Source organism: Rhipicephalus microplus, chromosome 8 (assembly GCF_043290135.1).
Source record: "Rhipicephalus microplus isolate Deutch F79 chromosome 8, USDA_Rmic, whole genome shotgun sequence".
In the NCBI taxonomy this organism is placed as follows: domain Eukaryota; kingdom Metazoa; phylum Arthropoda; class Arachnida; order Ixodida; family Ixodidae; genus Rhipicephalus; species Rhipicephalus microplus.
In genome coordinates this window covers 78,638,467-78,655,806 of record NC_134707.1, presented here as the reverse complement: position 1 = coordinate 78,655,806, position 17,340 = coordinate 78,638,467, and the positions used below count along the sequence as shown (strand labels likewise).

At 47.6% G+C, this 17,340-nt stretch overlaps 1 protein-coding gene across 2 annotated transcripts in view; it reads left to right on the top strand.

The window, feature by feature from the left end:
* Window positions 1–17,340, top strand: part of LOC119185496 (uncharacterized) — a 92,887-nt gene that overhangs the window by 55,318 nt on the left and 20,229 nt on the right. Inside the window, exons 2-4 of one of the 2 annotated variants that reach the window (XR_012885368.1) lie at window positions 293–352; window positions 9,558–9,665; window positions 16,651–16,710. Coding sequence is in view for 1 of the 2 variants with exons in the window: in XM_075870636.1 (XP_075726751.1) it covers window positions 293–352; window positions 16,651–16,710 (120 nt within the window). In the remaining variant the exon portion in view is untranslated. The remainder of the gene's footprint in view (window positions 1–292; window positions 353–9,557; window positions 9,666–16,650; window positions 16,711–17,340) is intronic. The other variant, XM_075870636.1, reaches the window with a different exon arrangement.

Genomic DNA, 17,340 nt, shown 5'->3' with positions numbered 1-17,340 from the left:
GTCCTCGTGTTTTGTGTCAGTTTTTTTTCTACATCGTTGTCTCTCATCCTTTTATTTCCTCGCTCTAAACGTGAAAGTGTTTAGCACATGAGCTCAACATTTTATTAGAACATATGGCATGAAATACAGGGTATACGAAAATGGTCTCTGTTTAGTTTTAGTGGACTTGAAAAAGTTATGCATGTTGAATTCGCACTGTCATCTTTTAGTACCTTGCCTGTCATTTCTTATGGATGATGGAATGCGCTATTTTATTTCCGGTATGTTTATTTGTTACGCATGTATTATGCAGCATTCCGGGCCCAGGACCTTGGCAGGGAAGACCAAGCAGATGAGCTTGTCAATTCTACTAGTGAGTAAATTGCAGTGTAAGATTGTACTGCCGACAGCTTGAAGGTTCCACACTCCACAAATTATCACTGTAAAGACTAAACTTTTTAGCACATGCAACAAACCATTGAGGCAATGACGTGCGTTAACTCTTGAATGAATGACTGGAAACACGTTTATCCCAATTTGCACCGAGGGCGTTGCGGAGTACAAGGACAGGGCACTATAGCATGTTAACTGTTCAAGATGTTCCGTGGGAGAGACGAAATGAATCGAATAGTCGCACTATCATCAGTAGCATCAACATAACACTATCAACAGCTTCAGATTTAGTAGTAGTAGCGCTGCCGTTAGCTGCATACCATATGTGAAGGGTGAAATAACTGTTGATGAGTTGGTTTTTCACTGTCATGGCTAGCAGTTTTATTTCGTCAACGCTGTTTTGCATTATAACGCTGCTGCCATGGTCCGGACGATGCCATTCAGTGGCAAGCTTTGGAGTGTTGTCCACCCGTGTCGAGGTATATGGAGGCAGTTTTCAGGGGTGGACCATTTAAGGGTCGAGCGATGTTCGCCGTCTCTGGGTAATGATAACATTGAGAATGATGAAAAACAAGCACCTTAAAGATCAGTCATTCTCTTTGTGCCCTAACTATACAGCACAAGCAAGGAGGTTTGAAAATATTGCTGAAGTGAAAATTATCGCCCACGAGTGAAGTCGTACTCACCATAAGATGGCGGCTGCGGCAGCTACCTTACTAGGGGCATGATGAGCTCTTAGCGTTCAGCGATTGAGAAGGAGCATTTTCTTCGAACGCCCAGTGAGTTTAACGTGGTAACCTTTTGTGGTTAGAGAGTTCTCCTAGAGCGTTCTTCTGTTACTAGTTTTCTTTAGTAAGCTTTATTCAAGGCAAATTTTATTAGAATTTAAGTCACCAGTACTCGTATCTGTGGGTTATTTTGTCAGAAACAAAAATCTTTTAAATTATTATTAACGTAGCGTTTAGGCTAACGGGTTAAACCACATGATCTTTAAATGGGTACCAGCAGAAAATGACATGTTTCTGAGATCTTCGGAAGGAAAAAGAAGCTGGCTTCCCTATTGCTGGCAAACTATTTCGGGAGCTTCCACTCCAGCATTTTTTTTCAAACCTCCTTGAGCACAAGCAAAATATACTTCATGATGATGAAGGTAACACTGAGGACTATGAAGAACAAAGCTGTTCAGGAGCACATATTCTCTTTTTGTCATCACGGCACAGCACATGCAGTGTACCCACTATGTGCCATGACGAAGGTGCGCAGGCCTCGCCTTTGCTAACTTCAGCCTATATCGGATACCACAATGCAGTAATATGGACTGGAAAAGAAAGTTTACGACTAAACACAGCCTACCAATAATGACCAATGAACATTGTACATAAGTCTACACCACTTGTCACTCTTCCACATGCATGAGTGGTCAATGTATTGTGTCATTTGGGGCAATGCTAAACGATCCCACAGCTTTGTCTAGTCATAAAGACTCACTTCATGAATATGCCACGATTTTTTTCGCGATGTTGTCGCGCACATACAAGAAAACTTTTCAAACCATGTGGTGTGCTTCACGTATAGAAAGGCGAATCAGTTTACAAAATGTGGTCGAAGAAGGTTTAGCACCTCTTAAAATCTCATTCTTGAAAGTGTACAACAGATGGAATGAAGCTCTGAAAGTGACCTATTAGTCGGAATGTTCTTGATTATCAGTAGCCTTTCTGTGTCAGTCGCGCCTTGTTACCTTACGCGTATAAGTTGCTCGAAGAGCTGCTTGACGTACGTGCATATTGTTACGAATAAATATAGCCCCTGGTTCTATATAAACTCTTTATTTAGGGCGAACTTGTGCCCGTAAACTCAAAGCGAAAAATGGTCAGCCAAAAAGGTCTCTTGCTCGCTGACTCTAACTTTGTCGGTCTCTTCCTCTGCCCCTCGAGTCTTGTGCCGGTCCCGTGGCGTAGCATCGTGGCGCGTGCAGGACGGCGTTCCATGGCGCGGCTTTCTTGCAATAGTTGTGTGACGGCTTTTACGAACGCGAATTGTGGCACGCGTCTTCTGCGATGGTCGAGCTGTGGCATTAGTCCCCCTCCTAGCACGCATCGCCCCGATGCGTAGAGCCGGCTGACAGTTTCTAAACAATAGGACTTGTCCTTGTGTTAGACGACGTGAGTCAGTTCACTTGTTCAGTTCCTGTCGTAGTACGGTTTCATACGTACTACATGTACAACTTTCGGGATTCTTGCGTCGTGTTGTGCATACTTGACCTTCAGGGATCACTTCGCAGTTTAATGGGCCTAGCTGACGAAGAACGCTGTAAGGGCCAAAATAGCGCTGCATAATCTTTTCTGATAGGCCACGTGCACGTACAGGCGTCCAGACCCACAATTGGTCTTCAGGGGAGTACTGAACGTCCCTTCGTCTTAGATTGTAATGGCGTGTGTCGCCGTCCTGCTGTTGAATGATGCGGTTCCGTGCTAGTTGTCGCGCCTCTTCTGCCCTTTCTACATATTCGCTTATGTCAGGGTCCTCTTCATTCGTGCTGTTGACAGGCAGCATCGCGTCTAATGTTGTTATTATTGTCCGACCATAAACAAGTTGAGATAGCGTGAAGTGGGTTGTCTCTTGTACTGCGGTATTGTATGCAAATGTAGCATACGGTAATATGGTGTCCCAAGTCCGATGCTCGACGTCCACATACATCGCGATCATGTCAGCAAGCGTCCTCTTCAGCCTTTCAGTTAGCCCGTTAGTTTGCGGATGGTGTGCGGTAGTTCTTCTGTGGTCGGTGTGCGTTAGTTTCATGACAGACTCTACTAGCCTGGCAGTGAACGCAGTTCCTTTGTCAGTTATAAGAACTTTAGGTGCGCCATGTCGCAGTACTATCTGGGAGACAAAAAACTGAGCCACTTCATTTGCCGTTCCTTTTGTGAGAGATGACGTCTCGGCATACCGGGTCATGTAGTCGGTTGCTACAGCTATCCAGCGCTTCTCAAACGATGACATAGGAAATGATCCTAGCAAATCCATTCCGACTTGCTCAAACGGGACTTTCGGTGGCTCTATCGGTTTCAAAAGTCCTGCTGTTTTAAGGGTGGTACTTTGCGTCTTTGGCATTCTCGCCATGATCTTACGTAAGGCTGTACTGAATCCATCAATTTGGGCCGGTAATATCTCCGGTAGATTCTTGTCAAAGTTCTACTAATGCCCAAGTGACCTGACGATGGGTCATCATGACACGCTTCTAAAATTTCCGCTCGCAGTGATGTTGGTATCAGCAGTAGGAACGTTTCACCGGTGTGTTGAAAGTTTCTCTTGTAGAGAACGTTGTTGCGGAGGACGTAGGAACGTAGTCCACGGACGAAAACTCGCGGTACTTCGACTTGCTGCCCCTCTAAGTATTGAATGAGCAGAAGTAAATCTGAGTCCATTCGTTGATCATGAGCCATCTCCGACACATTCACAGCTCCAAGAAATGCGGAGTGTTGTTCATGCTCAGGAGACGAGTTCTCGACTGGTGCTCGTGACAAGCAATCCGCGTTATTGTGCTTGTGGCCAGGCTTGTAGACTACGGTGATGTCATATTCTTGTAGACGCAGGCTTCTTCTAGCAAGTCTTCCGGAAGGATCCTTAAGGTTTGCAAGCCAGCACAATGAATGATGGTCACTGATGGCTCGGAATGGTCTACCGTATAAATATGGACGGAACTTACTGATGGCCCATATAACTGCGAAACATTCCTTTTCCGTAGCTGAATAATTATACTCAGCCTTCGACAGAGTGCGGCTTGCATAAGCAATAACTTTTTCTTCCTCGTTCAGCCATTCAACAAGAATAGCACCGAGGCCAACGTTGCTGGCGTCCGTATGAATGTCTGTTTTGGCATCTTCGTCAAAATGAGCGAATATGGGAGGTGACTGCAAACACCGTCGTAACTCAGAGAACGCGTATTCTTGCTCTTGGTGCAAGATAAATGGCACACCTTCCTTCGTAAGCCGTGTCAGTGGTTCCGCAATCTTGGAGAAGTTTTCAACGAAGCGCCAATAGTAGGCACAAAGCCCCAGGAAACGTCGCATAGCTTTCTTGTCTCTTGGCCTTGGGAAATTTTCAACCACAGTGATCTTATCCGTATCTGGGCGGACACCGTGAGAACTGACAATGTGCCCGAGGAACCGAACATCCCGGAATCCAAAGTGGCACTTTACGGGTTTGATCGTAAGTGCAGCCATACGAATAGCGTCCAGTACCGTTCTCAATTTCTGTACGTGCTTCTCGAACGTAGTGGAAAAAATTACTACGTCATCCAGATACACAAGACATGACTGCCATTTGAGGCCGGAGAGCACAGTGTCCATCATCCTTTGGAAGGTAGCGGGAGCAGAACACAAACAAAATAGGAGTACATTGAACTCGTAGAGTCCGTCCGGTGTCACGAAACGCCGTCTTTTCACGACCTCGTTCGTCGACTTCCATTTGCCAGTACCCGCTCTTTAGATACGACGATGAAAAAAAGTGAGCATTGCGCAATTTATCCAACGTATCGTCGACTCGTGGGAGTGGGTGCACGTCTCGCTTCGTGACGAGGTTGAGTTTTCTCTAATCAAAACAGAACCGCATGGTGTTGTCCTTCTTCACCAGTACTACCGGGGATGCCCATGGGCTTTTGGAAGGCTGTATGACATCGTCGTCGAGCATCTCCTGTACTTGCTTCTTTATCGCCTCCCTTTCTTTTGGAGCTACTCGGTATGGATGTTGACATACTGGTCTAACATGCCCTTCGATTACAATGCGGTGCTTTGCTACAGGCGTACGTCCGACTTTCGAAGAGGAAAAACACTCTGCGAATTCCTTAATCAACTCCACAATCTGGTCTTTCTGCAGAGATGAAACCTCTCGGTCAATATATATTTTCTGGAAGACACTGTCCACTGTTGAGGGCGTTGTAGGTACTTTTTCTATGGTGCAAACATCTGAGACTTGTACGTAGTCATGAAGTGATGCTATGGCTGCTCCCTTCGCCACATGCTGTACCTCGTTGGTAAAGTTAGTCAATAGCACATCAGTATATCGGTTCCGCAAGTTCACTAGACTTCTCGCCACGCGTATCTTCTTTGTGAGCAGCAGTTCAATATTTTCATCAGCTAGTCCGGCATATTCACGAAAAATGTCGCTTTTCACAGAAACTGTCGCGCTGCTACGTGGCGGCACTGTCACACCTTCATTCACAATACGAAGAGACGAAACAATTGGTTGCTCCGCATGACACACGGCAACAGCATTCTCTGTAGAGAAAGAAACTTGGGATTTCTGCAAGTCGATGATGGCACTGTTTGCTTGCTGGAAGTCTATGCCCAGAATTGCCTCACGGGAAAATTCGGGGAGAACAATAAAACTGCAGGCGTACACATGGCCTCTTATTTCCACTCTCGCTGTGCCCAATCCTACGGGGCTGACTAAATGCCTACCGGCGGTGCGTATCTGCGGTCCGGTTCAATGAGTGAGCACTTCCTTCAGCTTCTTTGCAAGCATGCTACTTATTACTGAGTAGTCTGCACCTGTGTCTATTAACGCAATGGTTTCGACGTCGTCGATTCTGACTTGTAGCTCGTATGTCACGTCACCATTACGGCGCTTGTCCGTCGTTGTGTCAGTGTCGTCGTCTGATCCGGTTAGCGATGGAGGGTTTTAAGTTTTCAGAAAATCAGCGGCCCTGCCTCCACAGGTCGCTGGTTCTAGTTTTCCCGTCGCGGGCTTGGTGAACGACGCCTCGGGAAAGTAGATGATGGGTGTGGACTCGGCGACCTATTGCGCATTGGTGCAATCGACCGCGATTCATGTCGCTGAGTGTTTGGATAGGCATAGCGCGAAGATAAATATTCTTCGATTTCGCAAGGGCGCTCACCGTTACGAGGGCAGGGTGCATTCACTGGGAAGCCACGTAGCCTGACCCGGCGGCAGTGACATGTCCGATAAAGATGACCTGCCTCCCCACAGTGGTAGCAGAGGGGCCACCAGTCTCCCGTGCGCCATACATCACTTTTGCGGGGTCTCGCTTCTGGCATCGGCGGTGGTGTACTGCGAGGAATGGTCAGTGTCATAACGGGAGCTTGTGCAAAGCTCGGATGTCTCATGTCTTGCCGTACGACTTGCGCGTACGACAGCTGTGGCTGAGGTTCCCATTGCATGTGGTGTGGCACCTGAGGCTGCGGTTGAATAATTGCTTGCCCCACTTCTTCACGTACAACGTCAGCGATTGAGGGCATCGCTGGAGGACTTTGGGGGAGTTGCAGTTTCTGGAGCTTCTCCTTTACAATAGCCGTCACCATTTCCCGGAGAACGTCAACGTTGGTGGGGAGGGTTGTTGACTCCGCCCTGACTGAAGAGACGCTGAAGTCTCTGTTGTACAGTCGCGCACGTTGTTGTAATGTCCTTTCCATGGTCGTTGCCTCGGACCGGAACTCCACCACAGTTCGTGGCGGAATACGCACCAGGCCTGCAAAAATTTCTTCTTTTACTCCGCGAATTAATTGCCGCAACTTCTTCTCCTCGGCCATGTTTCGGTCGGCTCGGCGGAAGAGCCGTGGCATGTCTTCTATGTACATGGCCACGCTCTCGTTATTCCGTTGGTTCCTCGCCTGAAGAGCAGCATCCGCCTTCTCTTTGTGGTCCGTGTTTGAATAGGTTGCGATTAGATCTCGTCGGAAGTCGTCCCACGACAGCAAGGACGCTTCGTGGTTCTCATACCACGTACGTGCCGAATCTTGCAGGGCGACATAAACGTAACAAAGTTTTCGGGCTTCGTCCCAACCATTCAAACGTGTAACGCGCTCGAAGCCTTCAAGCCAGTCCTCAGCGTCTTAAAAGGTCTCATTGTGGAAGACCTCTGGTGTACGTGGCGAATCCACAATGAGGTGAGATGGAGATGGCATCGACTGGGTGGCCATCGCAGTGACGCTTGTGCTTGAGGTCTCGACAGGTCTTGATGAGTCAATTAGAAGGCCAAACTCGGGCTGCTCACCACGTAGTCGGCGACTCGTGCGTTGGAGCACAGGTGTCAATTCTGCTGGCTTCAATCTTCTGGAATCTGGGCTTCTCTCTCTTGCCTCTGGTGGGCTTGGAATCATACACAGCACCTCCACCAGATTGTTACGAATAAATATAGCACCTGGTACTATATAAACTATTTATTTAAGGCGAACTTCTGCCCGTAAACTCAAAGCTAAAAATGGTCAGCTAAAAATGTCGCTTGCTCGCTGACTCTAACTTCGTCAGTCTCTTCCTCTGCCCCTCGAGTCTCGTGCCGGTCCCGTGGCATGGCATCGTGGCGCGTGCAGGACGGCGTTCCATGGCGCATCTTTCTTGCTACTTGCTTGGCGGCTTTTACGAACGCGAATTGTGGTACGCGTCTTCTGCGATGGTCGAGCTGTGGCAATATAATAAAAGCGAGGCGTCTGTTACAGCGAAATTACTAAAGCTGCCATCGGGGAGAGCACTTCAATGATTCGCGGAGGCGTAGCAACGCTTAACGTGCTAATAATGGCAGCGGTTCGTCAGAGTGATAATCAAAGATGAAATTTCAGTCCCGCTGTCACACGAGTAGAGACTTATTGGTGGCATGCACATCCGACAAGTAGTTTCAACACTTGAGTGTTCGAGTATGAGAGTATGGCATGAAAATAACGAATGTCTTGTCTAGAACAGAGTGCAGTCTTTGGGAGCCGGCAAATTTCGGTTTCAAACGAAATGACAAAGCTGGCGGCTTCACCAAGCGCAGGAAAGATGCAACAAAGCTAGTTAAACTCCCTAAACCATAAATGATAAATTTCAGCGCTTCTGGCCTCAGTACCAGTGGGCAGTTCACATGAAGCCGATGGTGAGCAACGGACAGAACTTGAATATCTTGTTAGCAACGCTAACCTCTAAGCCAGCGACTGCCATGGAAGAGCTGCAGTACTCAGCAGAAAATGGAGGAAATACGACGAATCAATTCAAATACTGGAAAGAACGTTTATAAATCGTGAAGAATCATTCGAGGTGTACATGAGCGTGTTTTTGAGGTCAGAGAACGAGGTATGCTTAAGATATAAAAACTATAGGCTATTGCTGAGAGTGCAAAGAGAACAAAGTGGCATCATGCTAAAAGTGAAAACGGAGCGCTGCCTGCTGATGCTGTAGCTAGTGTCAAAAACAACAACCTGGCCAGATTTATCGGTGCACTTTGACTGAATTGTAGCTACGATACACAACACAGATATAAGGAACGCCACGTCCAACGTAACTAAACATGAAAAGCGTGGAAGCAAAAGATGGACAGGCATACGCTACTGCTGTGAGTGTAAGCATCTTTTTGGAAAGAAACGAAACACGAGCAGGGGATGATAACTGCGAAATGGGGTTGAGACGTCTGGCATATATAGGTCAATGCTCGAGCTTCTGTAGCTCTGTGGACAGCACATCTTCATTCTGTAAGGAGAAAACGCATACAACTGAAGATAGTCGTCGATAGCGATCGTTATGACCGAGGCATTAAACATGTTTTTTTTTTTACCCACGTCACTTGTTCTAATGCTGAGGCCATTAGTTTCTTTGTTTAACGTTCTGTATCAGCTCTCGTAGTTTCCTTGATAATTCTTAGTTCATGCATATGCGAAAAAATCTCTTTTATTTAGGTACATTACGTGACAAATTATTTGTGGCGTTTTCCCTACCTTTCTCTTGAAATGTAGTGAAAACGCCACATTCTTCTTTCAGTGTACTGATCGCCCCTCCACGGTGGTCTAGTGGCTAAGGTACTCGGCTGCTGCCGCGCAGGTCGCGGATCAAATCCCGGCTGTGGCGCCTACATTTCCGATGGAGGCTGAAATGCTGTAGGCCCATGTACTCAGATTTGGGTGCACGTTGAAGAACCCCAGGCGGTGAAAATTTCGCGAGCCCTCCACTACGGCGTGTCTTATAATCATATGGTGGTTTTTGGACGGTAAACCCCACAAATCACTGTACTGATCAGTATTTTTTTCCGAGAGAGTTAGCATTGTGATTTCTTTTTACTGTTGAAATCACGTATTGTACTTCGCTACCATGCTGTGTAGCAGTGGTCAAGAAGAAAATTATCATAAGCACCTATTTTCGCACTTTACCGCTGAACGTAGCGGGTGCCCGAACTCTACTGCTTGCAATCTCTTCTGCCGTAGAACTAGGCCTGACTTCAAATATCTCGGTTACGACGGCGACTACCAACGACTACGGACCTTGAGAGCCGGAGGAAAGTGCCAAGGAGATGACATGCTCAGCTGCAATTGGTACTACTCTAACTTATGAAAACGTGCATTTCACGGCGCCTATCTAATATATAGAATAATTCTTACTTTAGCAATAAAATTGGCGACTACTCCGGGTATTCTTCTTTCTTTGTAGGCTCATGTGCGTTTGCACCGAAGCTATGCCCCGGAACATAGCTGGTTCTCTTTTTAATATAGCGCGCCATTAGAGACACATTGAGAAACGCTTGAAGATACACTAAAGAGCAATAAGAAAATTTCGCGTGTTAGTACAACACAATTACACAATCCCGAAAACACCACTATAAAATTGTAACAAGGCCTTTGGTAAACGCCAGACGTGTATAGAATTGGCAGATCCCACGTATACAATGGGAATCGATGATATGCGAAGCACGAATGGGAAATGTTGATATGCCACTTCAATATCAACACAACGTTACGGGGTGGAGATAAATGATGCCGTACATGACTTTCATGTCATGATTATTATGTTCGGATGTGTCGTTTGCCTTCGTCATCTAATCACATTGCGCCATACCGAATTTAGTATATGTGGAGCCAGCGAAACAGCCGCGAGCACGCTATGAGCTTGGTATGTTGTCCTGTTTGCACCAGTCATATATTTCGTCATCCATTGACGTCACGTAATACCAAATTTGGTATACGTGGAGCTAGCAAAACAGCCGCGAGCAAACGATGAAGGGCCCAATATACTCCAATGCAGCGTTGACGCGCGCACGCTGAACACAGCAACGCTGCGTTAGCAAAACGCGAGCACTCTATAGACGAAAGCACGCCTATCACCAACGCCGACTAAATTTCAGGGCCGAAAGGCTGCCGCAGTAACGTCAGAGGGTGGGGGCCCAGTTACGCCGCGAACGCGGCGGAAAGCCTGCGTTTCGTTCACGTTTTAGGAGAGCCAACGCTTCCGCTCTCGCAGCTGCTGCGGCTTGATTGGGCCGAATAAAAGATGTGGAAAAATAGTCTTACTGAGCATGCTCAGTTGGGCAACTGGGCCCCCAACCTCTGACGTCCCTGCGGCAGCGTTTCGGCTTTGAAATTTAGTCGGCGTTGCTATCCCACGCACCCAGGCGCCTTCGGCGGTATACCCTCGCTCCCAGAGACGCCATAATTTTTTTGCAACTGCGAAGACGCGCCTCACTAGCATGGCATGCAGTGGCTCTGGGAGCTTGAAATGCAAAAATAAATGGCAGCATATCCAGGGAGTGAATGATGGAGAGTGGGGTGAAGCATTCGTCCGTCCATTTGTTCTTGCTTTCATCCGTCCATGAGTCCATCTATGTGACCAACGAAATATAATTGTATTCTATTCGGAGGCGATGGATGGATGGACGGACGGATGGATGGATGGATTGATTGATTGATTGATGGATGGATGGATGGATGGATGGATGGATGGATGGATGGATGGATGGATGGATGGATGGATGGACGGACGGACGGACGGACGGACGGATGGACGTGTCGATGGATGGATGGATGGATGGATGGATGGATGGATGGATGGATGGATGGATGGGTGGGTGGATGGATGGATGGATGGATGAATCGATGGATGGATGGATCCGGCTGTGCCTTTTAGATCAAGTGGCGGCTCATGCCGCCTAACCATAAAGGTAAGTGCTACCATTATGTTTTGAAGGATTGAAGGAAGGAACGTGAGGGACGTAGGAATAGACCCAATCTGGCAGTGATCTCGGAAAATTGGAGCTTGACAGAACCCAAAGCCATAGGCAGGTGCCAACCAAGGTGGATTACAGGAAAAATTGCTGGAGTGGGAGCTCCAGCAATGTTTTGCCAGCTGAAGTAAAGCCAGCTTTTGCCACTTCAAGATGTCGGAAACATGCTATTTTCTGATGGTGCCCACTTGGAGATCACGTGGCTTTAGTATGTCAATGTAAATTCTGCGTTAGTCCTATAATAAAAGATAGTTGTTCCAGACAAAATAACACTTAGAAACGAGTATGGGTGACTGAATATCTCAAGAACTTTGCCTCCAATTAGAGGCTCACTAAGGATAACTAGCAACACTAAGACGCTCTTAGAGCGCTATGTGATCCGAAAAAGTTTCCTCATTACACTCGTTGGGCGTGCGAGGAAAACGCTCCTCCGTATCGTGTTGTGCTCCATTAGGCGTTGAATTTTTCAACGCGACGATCTTTCCGGCGGCGTCACTTTCGGGTGTCCACTCGCGACTTTGCAGCCAGAAACCTTGAGGCCTGATCCCATCGTCATCGGCCCCCCATAGAGAAACTTACTTATGGGCCCCCACCGGGAGTAGTGAGGATGGCGTCAAGGCCTGCATCTTCCCTCAAGGCGCACTGCTTCAACTTCACTGTCCCGTAGGACACGGCATCCGTCGAAAAGATAATCGATGGCTTCAAAAACGTCATGGGGAGTGAAGGGGTGCTGTTCCTGCAACACCTCGGAGCTTCGAAGTTCCTAGGTGCGGCTCAGTCTGCGGCACAAGCAAACAAGTTGATGGTAAACCCTGGTTTCAAGTTACAATGTCACAATGTACAAGTTGAAGAAGTCAGAGCCCCTAGTGTGCATATCAGTATGGTTTCGCCTCCCGCCATACGTGTCAGATGACGCAGTTATTTCAGCTCTTCAACCATACTCAAAAGTGAGGGGCATCACCTTTGTTACCCTGCAATGGCATCAATCAACGTTTACTGGTACTCGCGTCATCCGAATCGAGATGGCCAAGCCCACCCCTAACATCCTCTCGATTCAAAATCACCGCGTGATGCTTGAGCATCGCGGTATGCGGAGAGTGTGCGCGTGCTGCAGCAAAGAGGTCATGTTTGGGCTACTTGCACAGCACCCTTCTGTTAATAATGTGGCAACTTCGGCCATACATCTGAGGATTGTGTGTCCAAGTGCGAGCGCTGTAATGGGGACCACGCGACGAAAGATAGCTTCCATCCCATGCCATACGCAGACACAGCGCCTTGCAGTCACGCCTCACCAACACATCACCTCCCAGTCGTTGAAAGAATTCCCAGAACTCGGAGAGCCTCCTTCGAACACAACGACCCAAGTTAGAACCTCCAGGCGTATGGAAGTTTTGCAACGGAAAACCAAACCACTGCAAGAGAAAACTCCAGATTATTGGGATGACGATAGCGCAACCGACACAGAATTTCATGACGCCAAGTCAGAAGACGCCAACGGCGTTGATGCCGCGTCACCAAGCAGAACGAGTGACAACGATGTTTCTGCGCTGACTGGGGACACCGCATCGTTTTCATCTCCCACAACGTCACCAGAGGGGCCCAACAACACTGCGGAGACGCCAAGTGCGTATGCTACGACTTCATCAAAGGAACCAAAGGCCACAGAAAACGAACAATCCTCCAGGTACATCACCCCAACCATACTGCACAGACTCAACCCGGATTTTTCACCCCACTGTCCGCACTGTCATCACGAGTACTATAATTTCGAACACATGCTTTTGTGCCCCTTTACCTCAGGGTCACAACTACCGGACCACACCTCCTGGCAGGCTGTCACGCGCAGCGCGGAACTCGACAACACACTCTTGGCCATCCAGAGGGCCTGGACATTGCCGAGAGACTCCACCCCCGGGCACCATCTTAGGCGGAGAAACCTGGCTGAGATAGCGGGGCCTCCGTCCCGTAAAATCTCCGCTGCCTTTGGATAAAAATAAAATTCTCTCACTCACTCGAGCGCATCACCACTGGAGGAAGCATCCCAAGCATCTACGAGCGGCCAACCGAAACAAAATGGCAGCATATCCACGGAGTGAATGATGGATAGTGGGGCGAAGCATCCGTCCATCCATTCGTTTTTCCTTCCGTCCATCCATGCATGCGTCTGAGTGGCCGCCCGTGCGTCCATCCGCCCGTCCGTGCGTGCGTCTGTTCGTGCTTACGCACGTTCATCTGTGCCTCCGTCCCTGTTTTCGTCCATGCATCCGCTCCTGCGTCTGTGCATGTGTCCAACCGTCCGTGAAGCCATGCGTGCATCTGTCCATGCATCTGTCTGTGTGTCCGTTCGCCCACCTATTGAACACTCCAAGTACCACCATCTCGCATGTTTTCATCATATATTCCTCACATAGAAGCACTGCAATCCGGCGGACATTCTAAGGACTGAACGAGTGGAGACACACGCGCACTTTATTACGGCTTGCGCTTCGTGATCTACTTCCCACCTTTAACCCGGGTCTTTGACGGCGATCGGGAGCGCGCACCGTTGTCAGGTCTGGTATCACTAGTGCTCCTTCCCCCAAGCAGCGGGAATGATTCTTGATAATTCTTATTGTCGGTAGTAGTACCCTCTGTCTGGGAGTCGGAAAGGTCCTGAGTTGCTTTGTCGGCGCTGTTGTCGTTTTCTGGAAGCTTCCTTAACAGGAATCGGTATTTACAGTTGCGACTGCCGGTTAGGTGGCCGCCTAAACAAACGACGCATTACGTCGGGCAATTAAGTTCTTTGCTGTCAGCAGGTTGAGGGTGGCTTTCGCCACAACGATGGCAGTTATCTCGTTTCGGCTTCGGTCTTATGACCAGTTTGTCTGCAATTGAAGCACGCCTCTACCCGTTCTCTGAAGGGAAATATCAACAGCGTGAAAGCAAAGTAGCGGACATGCTTGGGTAGGGTATGACCAGCGATGGTTAAGACGAAATGTTGGCCCAGTCGCCGAGCGCTTACGATCTCAATTGTTCTTACGACGTCAGGCGCCCTGACAGTGATAGTGTTGTTGGTCGGGTGAATGCGCATCTGGTCGGTGTTAAAGACTGCGGGTGAGTGAAATCCGGCAGTGCGGCATAAGGCTTCAGAGAGGCGGGCTGGTCCAAGATCGGCTAGGTGTAATGAACCCTGGGGGTTGCAGGATAAATTTTGTAGTCTTCCGGCGGTAACCGTGGCTGTTGGCGTCGCTTTAGAGCAGGCGGTGGCCATGCACAGCAAGGAGACAGCTTGCCGCGTTGGGTGTCGGCGGACACATAGTCGGCCGCGTCTGGGCGGTGCTCGAGATCAGGACGGCGATATTGGCGTTGCATGGCCAACGCAGTATTAAATGCGATGCATTTCTTAGCGAACTTCAGCGACTATGAACGTATCTATCTATCTATCTATCTATCTATCTATCTATCTATCTATCTATCTATCTATCTATCTATCTATCTATCTATCTATCTATCTATCTATCTATCTATCTATCTATCTATCTATCAGTCTATCAATCTAGCCGCCTATGACATTTAGCTCTCCTGGCCGTTTGGATAATGGTATCTTTACGAAAATTGGTATGCCATAACATGAGTGTATGACGAGCATAACTGAATAGTCATAACATGAAAATCTTGATATTTATATCTTGAACGTCACGATTTACAATTCATGGTCTTTCTGCTCATGTGGTGGGTTTGTTCACATGACATATTGCAAAACTGGTGTGGTATTGGCACGCTTCTTCCTCGAGTTTTCTGATCAGCCCATTACCCTGTACCCAATTCTCAGTGCAAACCACACCAACAGTATTCGAGAACCTTCAGGACTGCAGTAGATCATTTTGTTTAGATTACACCCACTTTGTGAGCATTTCAGTTTATTCTGGAACCTACGTCGCCGCTAGCAATAACGCTGGAATGTTCGGTGGCAAGTATATAAATGCCGACACGCTTCGCCGCTTGTCGGTTGGTCGACGGCCGACGCTCGATTCGTTGATATCAGTGCCAGTGCCTTGCTGTAATCACAAGTTCCTCTTGTGTGGCCACAAGTTCGGCTGAATAAACATGTCTAATATTCAACGTACAGTCTATCCCTTTCGTCGTCGTCACGACCTCGTGAAAGCATGACATGAGTGCATGGCGAACATAAGTGGCATACCCTTACGTGGAAATCATGTCACGCATGTCACGTAAATCATGACTACATTCCACGCTCATGGTGCTCCTACAATTCTATCACTAGCTTCCCATATACCAAATTTAGTATTACGCATGGTATTCATGGTATTACACATGATATTCATAAGATGCGTGTCACATAAAAACATGAGAACATAGCATGCTCATGATACGCTCGTGATCCTTCCGCTAGCGTCACTTATACAAAATTCGGCATTATGTGACGTGCAAAGAACCTAGATGACACGTGCAAACATAATAATCATGACATGCGTGTCATGTAAAACATCACTACATGCTAAGCTCATGAGACGCTTGTGGCAGTTTCGCTAGCGTCACGAATACTAAGTTTGACATTACGGGACGTGCATGGGTTGCGAATTTAAATATTACGTCCAAACAGGCTAATTACGATATGCGTGTCATATAAAACACGACTATAAGCTACGCCAAAAGCGCGCTCACGGCTGTTTTGCCAGCTCCAAATATTCCAAATTTGGTTTGACGCGGCGTAAACACAAGGCGAAGTTATATAACACATGCAAACATGATAATCATTACATGTTTGTCATGTAAAACTTAACAACATGCAAAGCTCATAGCGTGCTTTCGACCGCTTCGCTTGTTTCACATATATGAAATTTGGTATTGCGTGACGTGAATGGACCACAAACACAAATTCCAGGCGTTAACAGGATAATCATGACATGGAAGTGATGTTCGGCATAATGTACATCCGCTTCCTAACTATGTGCTGATTTTAAAGCACACATGGACCTTCCTGATTCGCGTTCGTAGTCCTCATTTCCCACTGTGCGTAGGATCTGCCGATTTTGTTTGTCCACATCGTGCCCTCCCACACTTTTATTTGCACGCGTTAGTTGTCACAATGTTTAGCACATGAGGTGAACATTCTTTAAAAACATTGAACGTCCAACACAAAGTACGTGAAAATAGTCTCTTTTACATTTATTGGACTGGATAAAGTAAGGTGTTGAATTGCCATTGTTCTCTTTGAGTATATTGCCTGTCATTTCATGAGAATGGTGGCATGCGTTACCTTCATATCCGATATATTTATTTGTTACGCCTGTATTCTGCAGCATTTCAAGACCAGGACCTCGGTGAGGACTACCTAGAAGACCAATTTGTGCAGGCTCGATGTGAGTGAACTTTAGCGCCAAGTCGTACTGCCGAAACTTCAAGGTTTTACGCTCCACGAATTCTCACCTTGGAGACCGCCCCGCCGCGGTGGTCTAGTGGCTAAGGTATTCGGCTGCTGACCCGCACGTCGCGGGTTCGAATCCCGGCTGCGGCGGCTGCATTTCCGATGGAGGCGGAAATGTTGTAGGCCCGTGTACTCAGATTTGGGTGCACGTTAAAGAACCACAGGAGGTCGAAATTTCCGGAGTCCTCCACTACTGCGTCTCTCATAATCATATGGTGGTTTTGGGACGCTAAACTCCACATATCAATCAATCATCTTGGAGACTAAATGTTTTGTCACATAAACGAAAAAATTGAGGCAATCACGTGCGTTAACTCGTGAATGAATGACTGAAAACACGTTTATTCCACTTTGCCCCAGGGCGCTGCAGTGTACGGTGACAGGGCACCATAGCAGGTTAACTGTTGAAGATGCTCCGTTAGAGGGACGAAATCAATTGAGAAGTCTTACTGCCATCAGTAACATTAGCATAAGACTATCAATAGCTTGAGCTTTAGCAGTAGTAGCACCGAACACCTCACGTAAAGGGTGAGTGAAATGTTAATGGTGGTTTTTCACTGTCGCA